The following is a 22,687-nucleotide window of genomic DNA, read 5'->3' on the forward strand; positions in this document are numbered from 1 at the left end:
TGTGGTGAGGCTACCTTATGTCACTCAAAGATTCCTTACTGAGGGGCCCTCAGTGAAGGCTTCTTTGGTGCTTCCTCAGTGTAAGGTAGCTCTGAAGCTACCTTCATGCGTCCTTGCGCCACTTCTGGCCCTGAACAAGCGCTTCACCTCACTGTTTGGCCATATGACGTTTGCTGCGCACGTGTGCGACAGACATCTTGCCAGGCATGTTTGTTTCAGCTGCACGTTCAGCATGAATGGCATTGCTAGGCACTGCATGACGCCGGCAGGCCAGTGTTGCTGGAACACATCAAGTTTTGCGCTAGAATGTGGTACTTTTTCACATTTAGTGAACAAAACTAGAAGAAAGCATCAACACATCTCTAAATTAGCACTTCCATTTAAAGATTGTGCGATGGTACTTCTCTTTATTGAATAATGGTGTTCACGTAAACCTTTTAAGAGATGCTCTTGAACCCAGACGTGCGGCAAACGTTCCTTACTAAGCACGAGGTCGCGGGATTGAATCCCACCCACGATGGCTGCATTTCAATAGGGGCAAAATACAAAAACACCCGTGTTCTTAGATTTAGGTGCACATTAAAGAACCCCAGGTGGTCAAAATCTATGGAGTCCCCCACTACAGCGGGCCTCATAACCAGGTCGTGGTTTTGGCATGCAAAACTCCATAATATAATTTTAATTCAACCGTTCCTTACATATGAAGACAGGTGAAGGGAGCTTTCACAGTAGGCTTGCTTCCTTCATCGGCCCTGCACTGTAAGTTGGCCTCACATAAGGTTTCTTGTCGTCGCCATATGTAAGGTTAGGCAGCAGTCGAAGGAAAGGAGCATTTTATTGTTTAGGCCTAAGGGTAAGGATAAAAGACGAAAACACCAGTGCCCAATACTCTACAACTTCGATCACTGGTTTTAATATGTGTGCACTTTTTGGCAAGTACCCCAGCAAAACTAGTCCAGCATGCAAGAAGTGCAACGCCTTGTATCATCTGCACAAAAATATGTAATTTGCGAAGTTATGACGTTAATAGAAATTATGGGGTTTTACGTGCGAAAACCGCAATCTGATTATGAGGCACACTGTAGTGGGGGACTCTGGATTAATTTTGACCACCTACGGTTCTTTAATGTGCACGTAAATCTAAGTACACTTGTTTTTTGCATTTCACCCCCATCAAGATGCTGCTGCCGTAGCCTGGATTTGATCACGCGATCTCCTGCTTAGCAGTAGAACACCAAAACCACTAAGCAACCACAGCGCGTAAGTTATAACATTTAATCGTTATAACAGTAGATGTTTGCCAGCTTATAAGCGATAAGGAACAATCGAAAAAAAAATTAATCGGGTGTCGTATAGTAGGGGTTGGCCAACTAAAATTTATGGGTGGTTCAACCTGAAATTTGGGGATGGCCCAACTTGAACTTTGTGGGTGGGCCAATCTGAAATTTGTGGGTGGGCCAATCGAAATTTGTGGAGTTGGCCAACTTGAAATTTGGGAGTGGGCCAACTTGAAAGTTATAGGTGGGCCAGGTTGAAAGGTGGGGTTGAGCCAACCTGAAATTCGGGTGTGGGCCAGTTGAAATTTCGCCTTGTGCCAACTTGAAATTGTGGGGAGGGGGGGTGACTTGAAATTTGGGGGCCTGCTTACGCATACTTAGACGACTCCAATGGATAATTTTTCCTTTTTTTCCCTAAAAATAATAAGCAATTACAAATTCCATTGTTTGCAGCATACGTCCGTGCATACAGATACAGATACAGAACATGCACATATCTTTTTACCTGTCTCTCGTCGCATTCCGGTTCGTCGGCATCGCTGTCGTCCGTGTCGCTTGAGGAGGAAAGGCCGCCGTCACTGGATTCTTCGGATGAAAGGCATTCGTTACCATGGTCATCTCCATCGCCACATTCTTCTGTGTCGCTGATGTCATCGCTTAGTGCCAAATCGACGGACGAGCCTTGTGCCGTCCGCGCTACGCCGGAGGTTTCGCCGCATGTTTCCAATACAGCTGACGTAGATGCTTCTGCTCCATCAGCAGAAGCGCTGGAACCTCGCTGTCCAACTGTAGCGCTCTCACGGGGCGGAAAATCAGCGGAGCGAAGTCGCAGCTCAGTACGCACCGGCACCGTTGCATCAACCTCGTACAGGTACTTGCGGCGGCGTTTCGGCATGTTTTTCCGAGTCAGGTGCGCTCATGCGTATCGGACGTAGGATCGGCGAAGGAATTAATATTGTGCGGCCGCGACGCTATATGTGTACGTATCCTTTAACGGATAAGTTGGCAGGCTTTGACTTCTCGTCGTTGCACAGGATAATTGCGTGGCGCACGAGATTCGGTCATGGGGGTGAAGAGAGAGAGAGAGAGACGTACAAAAAGAGAGAGAAAAACGCTAGGGGTTAGCATGACGTCCCTCAGCCGTAAAACCGATCCTTAACTCATCCGAGGTAGACGCGCCTTACAACCGTTACGAGAGACCCCACGAACAAACTTCGACCCGCCGTCCAAGGCGGCCGGAGGCCCCGATGCATCGCGCATCTGCACGGCAGCCTCGCGCCCCGGGAGTGCCTTTTCCCCAACGGTTCCGTGTTTTCCTGCCTTATACGACCTCAAATTTTGGTAGAAGGATGGCATAGAGTGGTGATTCGCGTCGGCACGCGGATCACCTGCGACCAAGTCTACCCCCGCATAATTCCATGGCTTTCAACACATGTGTGCGGCTTTACATATGTTGTAGTGTAGGTGCTATAACTAAGCAAGTTTCGCCGCATGCATCCTCATTCATCAACCTACGACTCTGCGTTCGGCTGAGACAATTGCTCTTGGATCCTCTCTAGTCTATTCTTTATGAACGGCGCACGAAAAAGTTATGTGCGCTTAAACGCTCCATCTCAAGAGAAAGCACAAACCAATTTGGTAATGCCGCAGAGTTCTGTCGCTATGCCCATGAACAGAGATCTTGCGGTCCGTGCGTAGGAACGCGCGGCGTGTGTTTTCACTTAAAAATGCTCTCTGTCGTTCCTTCCGGACCATCCTGAAACCAATTCTGAGCCGTAGGCCAGGACTTTTATTCAGGCCGACCTCTCAGCTTTTCTATCATAATAAATCTGTATCCATTTCGCGATATATAATTCATATATGCCACAGCGGCTGTACGTACCGGTTATTCGGTCACATTTCTCATTTTGTGCAATTCCGCAAACTAAGCAAATTAGTGCAATATGTATTTCCGGACTGCGTGGGTTCATGTCGAAAGCACTTAATCGCTTGGGAAATTTGCAAGGACTTTGTTTCATAATAAATTTTTATAGTAATCATAATTCACATTCTCCGGGCCGAATCCCATCGTGTTCACGAGCGCCGGTAGACCATGCACGATGGCATCCCGAAAAGATACACCGACATCCTAAGCCACTAGACTGGGTTGGAGGACCTACCCATCCCCGCATCCAAAGCTGACCAAAGAGGCGGTGATAATCTGGGAACTATACAGACCGGCACATTCCCGCACGGCACCCTGCTGCTATGTGTCCTACGAGCTACACTGACAAGTGCGCCTTCTGCTCTACGTCCATACCCTCTACCTCATGGTAACAAAATGTGGGCACAACTCGTCGATATCACGCATTTCCGGAAAAACCGTCGAGCCTGTGGGAGACCCAGCTGACAAGCCCGAGCCCTGAAGACCAGTATCGTCGGGTGAGCAGGGTCAAGCTATCGGGTCAGGCCCGTGGTGTCCTGGACTAGGAACGCCAGTCACCTTGTACGGTTCCACCGTCAGGTCATTTTTTTTTATTTATATATAAATAAAGTTTATTCCTCCTCCTCGATCCTGATTTACTGACATGCTCAGATTTGGTCCCTTCTCGTGCATGATGACGAGGGCAAATATGTTTGCCTCAAATGTACATGTGCACTAATTTAAGGGAAACAGGCTAGCAAAATTTTAAAACTGTACCAGGAGAAAATGATGCGAACTTTGACCAATATCAGTTATGCAATGTTCCGATTTTACATTCCCCTCCCCTCTTCCCATATCATTGCGGTGGTGCTCCGCGATAATATAGTTGCACTGTTACTGACCTATGCAGTCATGTCACTAAATACTTTTACAGTGGCAGTCGTAATACTTTATTATCCCTATATAGAGCAGTTAACGAAAATGTGGATACGGCAAAATCCGCCACCCTCTCGTCCTTGTATGTCTTTGGCACAATATCTTTTCTCAAGCATTATACGAGCCAACTCATGCAACAAGTTTTATAGCTAGTGCTTTTAAGACAATTTGTTCTCGCAAGAACTAAGGTCGATTTTATTGCCCACAGTAGTAGCTCAGACCGCAAAGTATAATTTTTTTATTAAAACTTAAATTGTCACTGGACATTGCCTGAGCAAACTTATTATTACACATTCTTTTTAACGGCAAAAAAAAAGGCAGGCTATGCATACTGATATGGACGTAGATCCGTGCGATAACACAGGAACGCGCAAGCGCAGTACTGCACTGGGGCTTGCACTGCGCGAGCCACATCGGTTTCGGTTTCGCGTCTGCCTGCTGAGTTGCCAACAATTGCGTATATATAAATAAGGGACGTTACGATTCATAATTTACAACGTAAAATATTACATCATGATTTTACGCGAGGTTTTAATTGTGCTACTGGTTCTCGTTACGAACCATAGATTACTGAACGCGATATTCGAAACTTCAGTCATAGAATGCAGTTTAGCTACTTCGTTTGGCGGTTCTTTCAGGTCGTCGCCAAGCTGCATAGTCGCGGTATCGTCGCTTGCTGACCTGTCGCGTGTTTGTAAAGTTACTGCGAAATGACGCATATTCTCGTAAAGTGGGTAAGCATAGACGCGTGGGACGTCTACCCGATCAGAAGTCTTGTGGATGTCGAGGCCGGGCGTCGCCTGATCGAAAATCCCGCCATCGTCGACTGTATGGCGGGAAGAGTGTATCGAGTCCAGTGTGCGCCGGACGTCGAACCGGACGAGGCGTTCATTATCGGAATCGGTGAGTGCCGCAGGGTGCTGTACCTGCTGTTTCTGTTTTACGCCACGTTGTGGCATGATATTAAATAACACTTCCTGCGCTTCTCTGCGAAATATTTATTATTATTAGGATCGGAGAAGTCAATGGAGAAACGCCGCAACGGCATCCCAGCCAACGTCGGTGATATTGGCGGCCGGCTGTTACCCGCAGTAATGGTAAGTTGTAGCGGTGCAGGATGTACGAACTCTTGTCTAAAATGCTATTGTTGCATTTTTGATGATACCAGTTCGATTGATCCCAAGTGGCGGATATTGCGTAATTTTCACTGGGCGTCCGAGGGAAGAAAGCCTAATGAAAGTTCTGAATTACTTAACCCCACAAAACCAAAACATATCATTTTTGCTACGCCGAGTTTGATACCATAAAATTATGTAAGCGCCGGAAACCTAACGCAAAGCCCCTAGTAGCGTTTTAGATACACGGCAGCGAGTTTTGAGTTGCATGTCACCAGCTGGTACGAAGAGGAAGATCAACAGAGGAGCTCGATCCTATCTTAATACACGAGTAAAGAGAAATGTTTTTTTTTTTCAGCAAACACTGCAGCAAATTTGGTGTGTTCGTTGGATTTTAATGAAGTTAAATTCTAGTGGCTTTTGGTGGCCAATATTTAAGCCATAGATATTTATATAATTATTGAAAATCGCAAACTTTCATAATACCAAAGTATGAACTTTACTAGTACTCTTTAAAGATCCCCTCACCGGGCCACATAAAAAAATTTTGGTTATGCGCCAGAAGTTGTTACATGCTCTATGGATCATTTTACCGCAAGAATATTTCAAATTGGTTCATGAATAGTCGAGATAGAGATATTTCAGTGCTGTGAACCGATGACTTCAGGAGGCAAGCGGTCTTCCATACCGGAGCTGGAGGAGGCCACGGATGCCTGCTTCTTTTTTCTCGAGTTTTTTGCTGTGTTTGAACCTATGAAACTATGAACTCCCACAACCAAGTTTTCTGACCCCCTATGGCGAACTCTGCTTTTGTACCACTACGTATTTTTGTCATTCTCCTACTTTTCTTCAACCAATCTTCCAATCGCCTCTTACTAATCTCTATTGCGGACATGTTTACTTTTCCCTTGCTCTCGCTAAACCCAAGAGCTTGAAGGAGGCCAGTGGTGCCTAAATTGACCGCTTGGCAGATGTCTTCACATTCTGATAAAAACATGCACCATCCTTTCCCATCAGTTTGCAGTTGTCAGAAAAAGCTCCAGAAGCATGAACAGGACTGAAGTCTTATTATGGAGTTGCTACGGTGAATATCAGGTGTACTGTGCCTCTGTGCATTTGCACCACTACAGGAAGCAAACATAACAGTAGCCTGGAAAACTGTTAAAGTGCCATTAGTCTGGAGGCACTAGTTGAACAAAGAGCAGTAAACCTTATGGCAAGAAATTTTTGTGTTTATTTTTGCACATGAAATGATAATCCTTCTGATTGTCTCAGAGTTGCTTTAGGAGCAGGTACAATTCTAACAAGTCTTTCTCATAGAAAACAATTATTACTACAAGAACCAGTTCATTCTAAGTGGGCTTAGCTGCATTTCACAATTCGTTCTACAATGAATGAATTGAAGCTGCTAATGTGATTACTAGGTCAACAGCTATCTATTAATGTAGTGAAACCAGAAGTTTGGTGAGAGTACCTTTTAAAATAAATAAACTGCTTTCTTGTTCTTTTCTTAAAAGGGTCCTGATGAGAGCCACCTCACAAAACAAGTGATGGACTTGGAAGCAAAAAACTTGCAACTTGAACTTACGCTTGGTGTGTACTCATCTTCTTACCTTACTAGACTTACCTTCTCCTCTAATCACAACACTGTTCTGTAAGTCATAGGAAACAGATTTACAGCACGTTTCTGTAGTGTCACACATATTTAGTCCACAATTTAATGAATTTCCTTCTTTTGGATTTAGGGCATGAGCGCTTGTTTGAATATAGTCATCCAGCTATTATCAGTTTATCATACTTTCTGGGAGTAGAGTGGCCGACAAAGAACTTGACTCTTGGTGCACACTCTTAACTCGAAATATCAATTTGAAATCTGTCCCTCTAGGCTCCTCCCATCGGCTATGAGTGCCAGTTTGGCGTGAATTGTGTGATATCAGGAAGCGTGAAGTCACTGCGGTGTAGACTCTTCAAAACAGTACAAGACCACACTGGGCGTCTTGCTCCATGCGATCTAGCACCTGATGGTGCAGCAAGGCCATTGCTGTTCAGTTCTCTTCAATTCTTTCACTTGCATGATAAGAGCAACAAAAATGAAAGAATTCTTGAAGAAAATATATTGAGCTTTGGCTGAGATGCACATGCGCAAACAAAGCAATGCATGGGGGCCATGACGTATTCATGATTACTGCAATTGCATCCGGCACTTAGAATGCACAAGAACACAGCCTTCAAAATCGGCTTCCATTACTTGGAGAGATTTGTAGCTGGGAATGCAATTCATTTTGTTGGCAGGTAATGTTGCCAGACAGCTGTGTGGTTCAACTAGGATACAAAAAACTAATATACAAATTTTCTGCCACACTGGATGTGCTCAAATTTTGCCTGCTTGCGGTGGGGCGCATACGATTTTACATGCAATGCATAATTCTGGCTCAGAAATTTGGTGTCATGGCACCTTTATGATCCACATGGAGCATTTATGTCAATTCTTTTGGTGACTGTTTTGTTAATGAAATTAGTTACACTTAACCCCTTGCTGCATGATGTGTTGACACATACATGAGGTATGTGCTATAAGTATGTACGGTATGTTTTAAAAAAAATATATTGCAAACTTTCATGTACAACAATGTGGACACTTTGAAAATGTTCCCCATTAGACAATGCACTGCTTCTCCGTCTTCTTCCATTGTTGGAAGCTTCCTTCGAAGACTTCTGTTAGGCATTTCAGCAGCAACGGCGCTTACTTTTGAAGAGAGCGGTGCTGTTACACCCTTTTCCACTTTTTTGCTGACCCACAGCACAAACATTTGGGCGCAGACCTCGTATATGATACACAGAAAATTTTTTCTAGCATAAGAGAATTGAAAACAAAATTCTACGCATTCATCCGGAATCTATGTCCTCCCTAACAATATATGCACAGTGATTTTACCAATAAGAATAATAAAGATAATTTTTTTAATGTTTCGCAACAGTTCGCCACACAACATGCAAGAAGTTATAAATTAACATGTTGTTTTCACAGTTTCTACACTTGAAGTGAGTGCAAGAAAATATTCGGGTGTTTGTTTACTGTTTATTAGTGCACTGTGATGTGTGGCCAGCTGTGTTGCAAGAGTGATTAATAATGATACCAGCAATAAATAAACCTCGAAAGAAGAGAAAAGTGTTCTCTCAGAAAAAAGGGCAAGGTCTGTGAATGATCCGGCCTAAACATTTAAGCTATCTATTAGTCAATCAGGCATCATCTTGTAAAATTGATATTATAGTTATATTTAGCTGGAGCTGCACAAAGTGCAGGACACTTTTTAAGAGAGACTTTGAAACACTTTTTTAAACATCTAAAAATGCATCCAAGTTAACGTAGACTATTTCGGAAATACTTTGCCCCCAAAACTACTTCAAAAAGTTCACCAAAAATGGAGTTATTGGCATTCGAATATCACCTATGATGCCCTTTCGCACTCTTGCTGATTGTTCAATGCCTTGCACTGGGAAGGTTATGGCAGAGCGAGGCGTGCCTACAATGCTCTAACTACTGAACGTTACCTACTGAATGTCACGCAGTGCAAATTTGACTTTGGATGTTCATGGAGATGCCACTACTTCCAATTTTTGCGCTGACACGCGCCTGAAGCCACACTGCCCAGGGAGACCACTCGGAACACGCAGTTGTCCTCAGCGAGTGGGCTTGTTGCTGCACCCTGCGGCAGCCGCACTGTAGACGTTACATAGCGCACACAGCTACATGCAACTGTAATGTGTTAGCTAGGAGTACGACAGCACTAGAGTGCACACTCGTGCTCATGTGCTCTAGTCTGGCCATTCTACATGGTGCAGTATGGCTTTGTCCTCCTCCAGCTTGACCAACAGATAGTAGCCACATCTAAATTGTGCATTTAGAACTGCTGTTACATAAAGTGATGTATGTCAAGGCTTCTAGGCAGGAGTTGCCAGTGAGCGCGCACTGGCAAGCGTTGGTGTGGTCTGACCTTAAGTTTTGCATGGTTCGAGATTAGTTGAGTGCTCAGAACTAATTGAAGTTAATGCCACATGATGGCTATGACACATTCCTATGTGGACGGCTGCGGCCGAGCGTGAATAGGCGGTCTGCTTCTTCTGCAAGTACTTAAGTTTTACTGAAAGTCATCCCTTTTAGTAAACTGCATTAATAGATATAGTTGGGTTGCAATAATGCAGAAAGAAGCATCGGGGTGTAGCGAAAATAGTAGAAGGGTGTTCGTTGGCTCTGGGGTTGGGGACAGCACAGACAAAAATGTTTTCAAGTTCCTGGCGAATGGGGGCTTGTAGGAGGATAACTTAAAAAGGGGTAGCATCAGCGCTATGCGAACAGAAAGCTGCGGGTGCCATCGCACCCAGTTCACGTTGAATGATTCACACCACGTCCTCTGATGGCAACGCATTCTGCTGTGCGGGCTGATCTTCACATGTCAACGTTGCGGCAGTATTGGGAAGTCTGGCGAATGGTTGCAGTATGTGTCGGCTTTTGGCCTGCTCGAATTGTCGGCACTCTTTGCTGATAGCATCAACTGTAGAGCAGCTTTTGCACATGAGCAGATGAAAGGCATTTTCAGCAATTCCCTTGAGCACATGCCCGACCTTCTCAGCTTCTGTCATGTCGCGATTGGCTTTTCGACAAAGCGCCAGCACGTCCTGGAGGTACGAGACATAGGACTCCGTGGCGGATTGGGCATGGGAGGCCAGTTCCTGCTTTGCGGCAATTTTACGGCCGGCTAGTTTGCCAAACAACTCTGTTAACTTGTCTTTGCATTGGTCCCAGCTGGTTAGTTCCTCTTCTTGGTTTTCGTACCACACCTTTGCCCTGCCTCAGGTAGAACAACAGGTTAGCTAGCATAAGCGTAGGGTCCCATCTGTTGATTCCATTCACGCGTTCATACATAGCCACCCACTTTTCAGCGTCGGTGCCATCGGTTCTGCAGAAAGTTCCAGGATCCTTGGGTTGCACAACCACAACCGAAAGGGACAGCGACGTAGCTGGTGACGGTGACATTGGAGGCGGCATTGATGTTGATCCCACATGCTCACCATCATTCATGGTGAGGACGGTAATGTGACGTCCACTGCGGAGCTCCATTTCCAGCCATGGTACCCCGCACCTCCACCAATACGTTACAGGGATGTTGGAAATATAGACAGACGGTATTTACAATATATATGCAAGCAGAGTCAGTGTGGTTAAGATGGCTGACTAGCAACAACATGCAGCAGCCAGCGTCTCGCGATTTTCTTCCTTTCTCTTTTATCCTTCTGTAACAATATCATAACTTTCGTTTTGCACTCATTATGGAACAGCAACCTATCTGCATTCAGAAAAGGTAGATTATCATATTTTGTGGAATTGGATAGCATAAGATACCACTAAACCAGGTAGGAAATACCACAAGGTGTATTAAAGCTCAACTTTATGCTGCTGTGGTAAGATTGTTGCTTGTTTCCTGGTGCCTTTATGTTCTTGATTATCAGCAATGTATGTAAATTATTTTTGCTTAGAAAAAGAAAACTTCATTGTGCCTTACATCTTTTTTATATCAGATGCTGCAAAAATGGTGAAAAGATTACAAAAAATAATCGACAAAGTTGAACGAACACCTACACCTCCAGAATCTCCTGAAGCTGCTGCCCAGATCTGTTTGCCATACTTTCCTTTCTAGAAGTGAGACACCCTTATGTAACATGAGCATATTTTGTGCACTAGAGAATTCATTTCTGTGTATGAACAGTCTTTCATTTCTTGGTTGTATATTTATTTTAATTGGGGGGGGGGGGCTACAAATCATGTTATTTTTAAAGAAATAAATAGGAGTGTTGTTAAGCAGACAAATGTTCACGATTTTCCTTGTAGCTTTTTACAAATGATTAAGCGCTCTCATTTTGGACACAAACATTTTATTTAAACTCGTGAAATCAGTCATGAAACATATAATGGCAAAGGGAGCTGCTCACAAATCATGCAACACTGTACAGATCCTTGGTGGGACATTCAGGCATTACTAGTACATTTAAAAGAAACAACATTAACAAAAACAGCCAATACAGATGTGTTTAGTGATCCCTTGGTTAACTTGCACTTTTTTCTAACAGGAAAGCAGTACAAAAAGTTGTGCACAATGACGTGCTTCACAGGAGGCTTGATGCTTTTCCTCATCTTACAAGCCCTTGTTGGCCTACGTTATCATATGCATTGGGAGTATTTCTGTGTCCATGCTAGACCTGTAGGTTATTTCTTTTGTTTTTCTGGGTCATCTTGCCTTCTTGGCTCTCTATATGTGCTTTTGCAACAACAATAGAATGCCAACTTAATAAATCAGCCACCATTTTGTGAGAGTAATGCACATAAATACTGTAAAACTTAAGGGTCCAGCACCTGCCCATATGGGCTGGGCCCTAGTCATTCGTCCTACCTCGGAGGCCTAATGGTGGATTTAAACGAGAAGTGGGGTTAACAGAGGAGCCCGATTTTTATTAGTCAATCATAAGAAGCCAACAAACACTGACACCGAGGACAACAAAGGGAAATTACTTGTGCTTAATAAATTAAATAAACAAACGAAAAATGAATGAAAATGAAAGTGGATGAAAAAACTTGCCGCAGGTAGGGAATGATCCCACAACCTTCACATTTCGCGTGTGATGCTCTACCACTTGAGCTAGTGCGGTGCCATTTCCCCATCTGCTTTCTTGGGTATTTATGTTTCCTAGTAGATCCCTGGTAGTGTTAGCCAGCGCCACCACTCACAAACCTTGGCGGCGGACGTGGAACATCCTTTCTGCTGCAGGCGTCACGAGAACGTGATCTTTTTGGGTGAAGGCAACTGGTCAATAAACCCACGCATGCTACCTGAAGGCATCGATTTTGCCGGATTCGAGACCCTCGTTATGTAATAAATGAGAAGAAAGGGGGTTAATTGAGGGGCCCAATTTCATTTCCATTCATTTATCGTTTCTTTATTTCATTTATTAAGCACAAGTAATTTCCCCTATGCTGTCCTTGGGGTCAGTGTTTGTCAGCTTCTTATGACATGACTAATAAAAATCGGGCCCCTCGATTAACCCCCTTTCTTCTCATTTATTACATAACGAGGGTCTCGAATCCGGCAAAATCGATGCCTTCAGGTAGCATGCGTGGGTTTATTGACCAGTTGCCTTCACCCAAAAAGATCACGTTCTCGTGACACCTGCAGCAGAAAGGATGTTCCACGTCCGCCGCCAAGGTTCGTGAGCGGTGGCGCTGGCTAAAACTACCAGGGTTGTACAAGGAAACAAATACCCAAGGAAGTGGATGGGGAAATGGCGCCGCTGTAGCTCAATTGGTAGAGCATCGCACGTGAAATGTGAAGGTTGTGGGTTCGGTTCCCACCTGCGGCAAGTTATTTTTTCATCCACTTTAATTTCCATGAATTTATCGTTTCTTTATTTCATTTATTAAGCACAAGTAATTTCCCCTATGTTCCCCTTGGTGTCAGTGCTTGTTGGCTTCTTATGATATGACTAATGGTGGATTTGTAGTATAAACGGATTGGAATAATTTTACCTTGTCCAGGCTGTAATTGGGTAAACATCTGCTGATGTCACAGCTACCGTTCACATTACAGAACAACGTAAGTGCTGTGGTAATTCAGTTGGTAGAGCATTACCACCATTTACATGTATGTGATGTGCGGGATATGGGGTGTTTTGTGCCATGGTTGTAGTCATGTAGATGTGGCTACTGAAAGAGCAACAAGCTTTCATTCCCTTAAGATGGTACTCGCTTGTGTGTTAAGCAGAAACAGGGCATATACAGGGTGTCCCAACTATGATACACCAAGATTTAAAAATATGCAAATGCCATGTAGCTGGGCAGAAGCAAGGCGATGTTTGCACTCGCTTGGAGATACTCTGATTATTTTTTGCAATCTGCCCTATTAGACATTTAGTCTAAATAATTTATTTATTACCTATTATAATTAGATCAGAAGTGTCTGAAAAAATTGTAAAGGAACATGAAAAGCTCCTGATACAGCTTTCTGTTGCGCAATACGTGCTACATAAAAGTGTTTCTCCGACCGTGAAAGAAGCCCACGAATAAATAGTGCCTCGAACAGCCAGTCGTGTGGCAATTCTGCATGTATTCGTGAGCTTCTTTCATGTTCGGAAGAACACTTTCATGTAGCACATATTGAGCAACGGAAAGTTGTATTGGGAGTTTTTCATGTTGCTCTACAATTTTTTCATTGACCGCTTTCATCGAATTATAATACTTGAGTTGATTCATCATCATCATCAGCCTGGTTACGCCCACTGCAGGGCAAAAGCCTCTCCCATACTTCTCCAACTACCCCGGTCATGTACTAATTGTGGCCATGTTGTCCCTGCAAACTTCTTAATCTCATCTGCCCACCTAACCTTCTGCCGCCCCCTGCTACGCTTCCCTTCCATTGGAATCCAGTCCATAACCCTTAATGACCATCGGTTATCTTCCCTCCTCATTACATGTCCTGCCTATGGCCATTTATTTTTCTTGGTTTCAACTAAGATGTCATTAACTCACGCTTGTTCCCTCACCCAATCTGCTCTTTTCTTATCCCTTAACGTTACACCCATCATTCCTCTTTCCATAGCTCGTTGCGTCGTCCTCAATTTAAGCAGAACCCTTTTCGTAAGCCTCCAGGTTTCTGCCCCGTACGTGAGTACTGGTAAGACACAGCTATTATACACTGTTATTATATTAGTTGATTAATGAAGACTAATTATGTAATTAGGCAGAATAAAGAAATAACCTGAGTATCTCCAAACGAAGGCAAACATTACCTTGGTTCTGCCCAGCTATGTGTCATTTGTATATTTCTTAATCTTGATGCATGATGGTTGGGACACCCTGTATACCGTATCTATATAGTTAACGTGAATAATATCTTAATCTTGATCACTCGCATACAAATGCAAAAAGTGTGCATCATTTATTGTTATTGTAAGACCTGCATTTATTATTATCTATTACGAAAGGGTGAACTGCTGGGAGAAGCAGGGTGTAAACCGATTTTCAAAAATTTAGTTTGGCTTGCACAAAAGTAGGTCTTATCAGCTTTTAGCTAAATATGAAGAACCTTATGTATAAACAGCTTTTATTGCAAACTGCCGTAGCAGCTTAGTGTCTATGGTGTTAGGCTGCTAAGCACGAGGTCGCAGAATCGAATCCTGGCCACAGCGGCTGCATTTTGCTAGGGCCGAAATGCAAAAACACCCATGTACTTTGAGTTAGGTGCACGTTAAAGAAACCCAGGTGGTCTGAATTATTTGGAGCACCCTACTACAGCGTGCCTCATAATGAGATTGTGTTTTGGCAGGGTAAACCCCATCATTTATTTTTTTAGCTGTTATTGCTTACCTATTGTTAAGCCTACATTAAGCTGTATTGTGGGTTTGCTATGCATACATACATATTCATACCTCTTTCCTCCCATGAAGGCCTTTAAAGGATGTTTAATAAGACATCCATATTATTTCATGAGAGTAATTGTAATGCATATATCCGCTTTCTGACGTAGCTGCTTACGGCAAGAAATATGTGCACAAAGTGATAATACGACGACACCAGCAGCGTGGCTCTCTCGATGGGAGCAACCATTCATCAAATATGCCTGGCTATACTGGGTTGGCTCTGCTGCTGTTACTGAACTTTTGAGGACCACTTAATCCTTAATTTAGAACCTCCCTGGGTAAAATCTGATTATGACATTTATGCTTGTTGGTACTGTCAATATTTACTCAGTTATTGTGTAAGAATTATTGTGTAATGAAGTGTGAGGTGCACATAGAAGTTTAGTGTCTCCCCATTTTGATAGAGGAGTAGGAGCGCTGCTTGCTGTAGGTGGACCTATCCTTGCCAGATCTCCCATGTTCATAGTTTTCCCCTTGCTGCTGTCTTCTTGGTCATGGCGTCACTTGCTGCATAAATACATTCCTGGCCAGTACAAAGCCCATTTCTACTTTTGCCTCAGAAAAGAGCACATACCTGTAATCATTATGTTGCATGTTTAAGCTCTAATCCTCAAGTTGTCAATATGAGCTGCCCTGAAAGTTCTTGAAGTTGTAGCTGTGAAGAGCCAGTGCTACAAAAAATGCCAACTGCTCTCAGCAACTGCACTTTCTTTCTAAATTTAGGTGGACATAGGAAATGGCATAACAGTTCCAAGAATCATGCTGCAGAAGTGGAAAGCGATGTGCCCGACCGCACCGAGGTTTGCCAGGGCACTGTTGCGATGTGTCTTCAGTCAAGAGGAACTTAATGGGTCCTCTCTCTATGGACGTCAGTGCAACAACCGCCCTGATGCGATTCCAAAGCCAGCTCTTGATAAAACAAAGGTGGACACAATTATTGGTAAGTTCAAATAATGCCGACTTTACCACATATATATTTCATCTCCTGCTGGCTGATTTTATCTCAGAGGTAAATATTTCGCAGAGATCTGCATGGCTAGGAACATCTGATTTAATTAAAACAGCAAAAACATTAATCAAAATTTAATAAAACCCAACTTTCTGGTTTGGCCCAGCTCATTTTCCAGGATGAGAGGTGCAGTGGTGCTTATATGCATTCCATACTTGTTCATGGAAGTTTGACAGACATGCTGCAACTTTGCACAGACCTTGGAAATATGTAATGGGAAAAGTTTTTAGTGGGAGACGGGTCGAGGGTACCTGCAAACATTCTGGGGGTAGCGAGAGTAGAAGACAGCAACAGGAGGAGCATTATAAGAAAACCAGGGCCCTTATTCACAAAAATGTGCATATGCTATGACTGTGTAAGAGCAAAATCAAGTCATTCCTTCTGCTGAACATATTAGTGAATGCGGCCAGCCCATGGCAAAGAGTATTTATGAATGGAAAGCTTTGTGCATTCATCTTCAGGATCTTCTATGAGAAAGAAATGTTGAGAATGCTTTGTTTTAAGTGCTATCATTATGACTGCAGCGTGAAAGGGATGGCGGCACAGAGGACTACAGAGTCCAAGGACTGAAAAGCAACACGCAGTTTATTGCAAACTGCAAATGATAAATACGAAGAGCGTGACTGCATGCGCACCATCATACGACTAGCTTAGACCAAACCTTCCAAGACAGATTTTGCATTCGAGATGGCTGATAAAGTGAACATGAGATGCAAAATTCATGGTTTTTATTTATGTGGAAAGCTTCGATGGTTTCACATGCTTTGTGGTCCATATGGTTACTTATGACACATACCTTTAAAAAAAGGGGGGGGGGTTACAACCACAGGACTGAATGCAATAACCAATGTGATGCAAGTGCGCCTTTTATGTTGCTGCAGTTGCTGGCGCAATCTCAGACTAAGTGCCAGTTTGACCGATTCACATTTCTCCACAGCTGAATAAAACTTGTTGCTGGGCTAGCTGGCTCATAATGCTAGGAAAAAAATACAATCAGTAGAGGTGTGCAAATAATTATTTTTGCACCAACTCAAATATGAATTGAATAGTGCCAGGAGCGAATCGAATGAAATCGAATATAGAATGCTTGTCAAATAGGTTTCAAATAATAGCCGTTATCACAAGTAATACAAAACGATGTTCACATTCCAGTATTCTTAAGGTTAGCAAGTTTCTATAATTAAATATAGGATATGAAGCCATGTTCTTTTAAAAAAAGCACAAATGGACAATTAGGAGCAAACCAGTAGTGTAGTCACATGCGTAGGGCACTTCAGAGATGACGAATGATCTCTGTACATCCGTTGAAGTATGGCTACCTATGTGGCTTAGCCTTCTCCACTACACAAGTTGTCATTTCTCATGTCTACACTGTGGCGTGGGGCCGAAAATTTACCATGCTCTTGCTTCAATTTTCTGTTTATTTAGGCACAGTTGACGTTTATAGATATTCGAAAGCTATTCAAAAAATATTTGCATTTACGAATAGTGTGTATTTCATTCGAAGACCGAATTGAATAGGACACTATTTGATTTGTTATTAGAGAGTCCACATCAAATACCTTAGCTATCTTTTTTAAGCTGATATGAGAACCCTTGTACATGAATCACTGCTACTTTATTAGCCCTGTCGGTTTGGCCTTCACATAAACCATGCCGAGATATCGACTGCTTCTATCGTTTACCCAGTCCATCGGAAGCACATGATAAAGTGGAATCTGGCTAACCGGTGTTCTTTAGACGAGATATCTGCTCTTGAAAGCTGTGCCCCATTCTGTGGCAGCAAGACTTTGCTAGGGCAGCATTCTACAGCCAAGTCTGCATCCGAGCTGGTCGTCATTTAGGATGCCTGGCGCGGTTGTGGAAGTTGCATGATTCAATCCCTACCGTTGTGCACCCACCAGTTTATAATAGCAATACAAGCAGACTTCGGCCAGGTGCTCAGTTGTTTGTAGGGGTTGTCATCTTGCTACAGCAATAGTGAAATAGTCTAGCATCCGTGAATGCTGTGGGAGGCAGACGAAGCTGTCGCCAGGTGCATACAGATAAATTAGGTACAGGCGTACTCCTGGCCCAGCGCTCAGTTAACACAAAGGAACATACAGTTGGGAAGGACATCCACCTAGTGGGAAATTGGCGGTGTGATATATAGCAAACGTGGTTTGAGAGTTGCGTGGTGCTTTTTTTCCTTTTCCTGTGGTGCTTTTTTTGTTTTTGTACAACAAGCATAGTGGTCTGTGCAAATATTTCCCGTGCTATCCACCCCTGTAAAGCTGGACGCCTGGCCATGAGGCTGCTTGTAGCTGTCTTATTAGTCTATGCACGTCTGGTGGATGGTAATCGAACGACACACATCACCGCAGAAAAAGACCATAATTTTCAAATTGTGTAGCTTTGGTTTACCATCACTTCTGCCGTATCATATAACCCCTGCAAGCACCAAACTCCTGGATTTAGAGCTGACTTAATTAGCACCGTGTATCTCTTCGGTCATTGTCATGTGTCTGTGTCCTTGTCTTCCATGCTGTGCTCATCTTGCCATGAATTACAAACTTGCCCAAGCCATTGTCAGCTTTATCAAACAAGTAATTTAATTCAGTTAATTGCCATACAAGGTCTCTAGAGAATCTGTCTTAAACATATTTTTAAAGTATTTCACCTCACAAAGGAGTTGACAAATTGGTGCCATTTTCAGAACAAAAAAAAAATGAAAGTCAAGCATACTGACATGACATTTCTTACGGAAATTTTCTTGTGTTAACTTAAAGTCGGGAAACTCAAAACCCTAGAAAAGATGTGTATGTTTGTGTAAACGAAAAGTAAAAAAGTTCCCTACCGCGGACTCAGCTAGCTAACCGCGCACTTGGTTAGAAAACTAGCTCTGGTCGACAGCGGCTCGCAAATGTGCCACTGTGGACTAGAAACATGCGATGCAATGTAAGGCACACGCGTACACTCGCCCCAAGCGGCTCCCACACAAGAAGGGCGCCTCGCGAACTTGGGGCAGCCAACAGACACACAACCTTTCTCTTTGAAACGCAACTTTACTCTCTCTGAATGACACAGCTACCGTACACCGCCAGGGTCGTAAGACGCGGGGCTCTAGGCGGAGGGAGATCGGTCAGCGAAGAGGGGTCCAACCGGGGGTGGCGGCGAGGCTGCAGGCATGCAGCCCGCCGCTTGCGGGATTGTCTCCTCAATGTGTTTGAGGCATCTCAGCTTCTGAGAAAAACAGGGCCTGATAGTGACAGCGCCGTGTTCATTGCTTACATTTGAGAGCACCTTAAATAATTTACTGTGATAGCATTCATTCAACAATAGTTTGTTTTGTTTCCCAGGAGGAGCATATGTGTCATGTGATGACACAGAAAGTGCTCACATTGTATTTCTGGTGCTCATGTGGTACACCTAACTTGCAACCATGTCAGCATGACCAAGAGATCTCGTGATCTCTAAGGAACTAAGAAGTGACCATGTATACGCAATCAGTCCATCTGCCTTCTACTGAAGTTATGGCAAATAATGTGTTCATTTAGGAGTATGAGAAAGATATTTAAATGTGTATTAAAGAAAATAAATTACAATCTTTGGCATGATACTATCATTAATCCAGTCACTCTTCTGTGCATATCATTCTACACGGGCATATTTAACTACCAGCCAAAAGAATGTACAGACAGTCCAACTGGGTAACGTTTCAGCAATAAATATAGAGATCATTTGGGATAAGTACGTTAATGCATCATATATGAACTTGTCATAAAAGGGAACATAGTGTTGCTGGCATGAGCAGCAGGTGTGACTGTTTAATTGTTCACCATATCAAAAAATAAAACATTGTATAATGGTACTGATTTGTATTGACAAGCAGCCATTAGTCATAGTTCAACTGCCTTAAGTATTGAGTTTAATGATTTGAGCAAATATATTAATATGCTTAATGAACATGCAAAGAATACACACTTGTTATTTTTGCCTCATATTGTTGCATCTACTTATTTGCAGCATACACCTGCAGCACATTTGGTACCAGCGACACCAAGGTCAAGGCCAGCCTGGCGACCATGCTTGCGAAGGGGAAGTAAATATTTCATAAGACATTTATTTCATAGTATTTCATAAGACATTTATTTCATAGTATTTCATAAGACATGTATTTTAAGAAATTTTCCTAATATATATCGTGCAATAAAAACAGTTAATTAATTGCCGGTGCACTTGTTTTCTTTCTTGCACTGCATGATTCAGCACTCCAATTCTTTCTGTTTATGCAACATATATGAGAGTACAGCTGGTTCAGGAGCACTATTAATCTACCAACATTAATGCATAAGTGCAGACTATAAGCAACAGGTGCACATGCATAACACATTCAAAATTTTATTGCTACCATATGTAAACAAAAATGTAAACTAACTTGTACATAGCAGATAGCTATGGACTTATGGCATTATACACTCTTCATAGACTTGTTTTTCTTTTTTCTCGCGCAGCATATGGGATCGACTTCTTGCAGTAATTAATAAAGCTGTGTGCGTCATTGTCCCACAATTCGTGTTTACAACGCCAACGAACGGGCTCAGTTGGCTTAGTCCACGCGTACTTTAGATACGAAGAAGGAAAAAGACGAAGTGCCATCGCGTGACATTCTTGAAGTCCAGTCATAACAAATATAAAGGATAAGTTCGACGTAGTAGTTCTGCGGCAACCCGCAAGGTGGAGAGAAGTAATTAATATAGGGAAAATCAGATACCTACCCATTCGTAGCGATTGCTACAAAGGAAACCCATATGGGTTCCTCGAAAGAAAAGCCTCAGAGTTCAGCAGAACCTATGGGTTCAGAAAGAAAAGCCTCAGAGTAACTCTGAGGCTTTTCTTTCGAGGAACCCGTATGGGTTTCCTTTGTAGCAATCGCTACGAATGGGTGGATGTCTGATTTTCCCTTTATTAAAGGATAAGTTCATGGGAAATACACCCTTACCACATGCTAGGCAAGTGGCATGGAAAGGTATGGTAACCATGTAGGTATACACTTGTCCATAGACATTCTGCAGACAATTGTCTACAAATATAAATTTTAATTAATCCATAGATACTCTATAGACAGTCTATAGACTCAGACTTTTTAAAGACTAGTCTATAAAAAGTGTATGGCAATAAGTCTATAGACACTCAATAGACAGTCTATAGACTCAGACTTTTTATGGGCTAGTCTATAAAAAGTGTATGACCATAAGTCTATAGATACTCTATAGACAGTCTATAGACTCAGACTATTTATAGACTAGTCTATAAAAAGTGTATGGCCATAAGTCTATAGACACTCTATAGACATTCTATAGACTCAGACTTTTTATAGACTAGTCTATAAAAAGTGTATGGCCATAAGTCTATAGACTGTCTATAGACAGTGTATAGACAGTCTATAGACTCAGACTTTTTATAGACTAGTCTATAAAAAGTGTATGGCCATAAGTCTATAGACTGTCTATAGACTAGTCTAAAGAAATGTCTATAGACAGTCTATAGACTTCATAGACAAATGTCTATAGACTGTCTATGGACTTTCTATAAAAATTTTTGTAAGGGCACCTCTTGCATCTCTGGGAAGCCCGGAGATGCCTCACACAAAGATGGTAAAAGCAGAAGCTTAATCGCGAACTCAGGATGCGGATAGCTCAGCTAGCGCAGGAAGCTAACGAATACGCACAAAAGTTAAGCGACCGTCAGTTCAGCGACTCGCTTCGGGGCACGTTGAGTACAAAGAAAATATGGCGCATTCTTCGAAGTAAGATTGACCTGGGAAGAAGAAAAACAGTCGCGAATCGCACACTCAAGCTGCTTGAAAACGAGTTTGAAGGTTGGGAAGCTGACATGATAGACAAAATTAAACAGATATACTTCTTTGCCGTAGTAGGAACTTTTCCGACCGGGCAATCCACCAAACCCGTTTACGAAGGTCAGGACCAACCGGAACTGGACGCCCCCATAACCTTTGAAGAGGTTTATGCAGCGGCCCACTCCTTCAGGAAAAACACGACCCCAGGGCTAGATCCGGTCACGAACGCAATGATTCGCAATCTAAGTGACTACACGCTAAAGAGCTTGACCAAATTCTTTAACGACACGGTCTGGGCAGAGGATGGCGTCCTTCCAAAAGAATGGAAGGAAGCAAAAATTATTCTGATTCCTAAACCAGGTAAGCCTTGTAACATCAACAACCTTCGACCCATCTCCCTAACGTCGTGCGCGGGGAAACTCTTTGAAAAGGTTGTGCAGGTCCGGCTCTCGAACCACATAGAGCTAAACAACATGTTCCCCTCCAACATGTGCGGTTTCCGACCCTACGTGTCGGCGCAGAACGTTTTTCTGCTACTAAAGCACGAGGTCCTGCACCCCAACAGAGGGTCGGATGATAAATTTGTACTGGCATTGGACATCAAAAAGGCCTTCGGCAGCATCTCCCACCACACTATTCTGGAAGGACTGGATGCGGTGAACTGCGGGACGCGAATGGATAACTACGTGCGTTCGTTCCTCAGCGACCGCACGGCCACAATCAGATTAGGCTTCACGAAGTCCGACACCTTCAACTGTTCCGACAGAGGTACCCCTCGGGGAGCTATACTCTATCCACTGCTATATAATGTAGAGATGAGACAGCTAGTCCTGGAGCTAGATAAACACCCGAATCTCGGCTGTGCGCTATATGCCGATGACATCACGTTCTGGGCTCACCAGGGGTCCTACGGGGACTAGCAAGAAACTTTTCAAAAGCCATAGACGCAGTCGTCGAATACGCGAGGGCGGCGGACATGTCATGCGCACCCGAAAAAATCGGAATTCATTCGGGTGCGTGCGAAATACGCAAGAAAGAAGGACTGGGCGCCACTCACTCTGACTCTCGATGGGGCGCCGATTCGTGAAGTGGAGACACTCAGAATATTGGGGATGTGGATACAGCAGAACGCTGGAACATCCC

The 22,687-nt window shown here is 43.3% G+C and overlaps 1 protein-coding gene and 1 non-coding gene across 2 annotated transcripts; both read left to right on the plus strand.

Annotated features, from left to right (window-relative positions):
• The first annotated feature begins 4,693 nt into the window (after window positions 1–4,693).
• Window positions 4,694–19,790, plus strand: LOC140217264 (uncharacterized). The gene is made up of 4 exons (XM_072287671.1): window positions 4,694–5,071; window positions 10,237–10,312; window positions 15,420–15,636; window positions 19,711–19,790. The coding sequence occupies exons 1-4, from the start codon at window positions 4,827–4,829 to the stop codon at window positions 19,788–19,790; spliced, it is 618 nt and encodes a 205-aa protein (XP_072143772.1). The 5' UTR covers window positions 4,694–4,826.
• TRNAS-UGA (transfer RNA serine (anticodon UGA)) lies at window positions 12,569–12,641 on the plus strand. Its single transcript has one exon. It is a non-coding gene; the product is annotated as a tRNA-Ser (tRNA).
• Window positions 19,791–22,687: the final 2,897 nt, after the last annotated feature.

This window comes from Dermacentor andersoni, chromosome 4 (genome assembly GCF_023375885.2).
Source record: "Dermacentor andersoni chromosome 4, qqDerAnde1_hic_scaffold, whole genome shotgun sequence".
In the NCBI taxonomy this organism is placed as follows: Eukaryota; Metazoa; Arthropoda; class Arachnida; order Ixodida; family Ixodidae; genus Dermacentor; species Dermacentor andersoni.

Coding starts and splice junctions, on each gene's coding strand:
- LOC140217264 (XM_072287671.1), top strand. CDS start 4,827: ATGACGCATATTCTCGTAAAGTGGGTAAGCATAGACGCGTGGGACGTC. Junction 5,072..10,236: donor CTGTTTTACGCCACGTTGTG/GCATGATATTAA, acceptor CACAACCGAAAG/GGACAGCGACGTAGCTGGTG. Junction 15,637..19,710: donor AAAGGTGGACACAATTATTG/GTAAGTTCAAAT, acceptor ACTTATTTGCAG/CATACACCTGCAGCACATTT.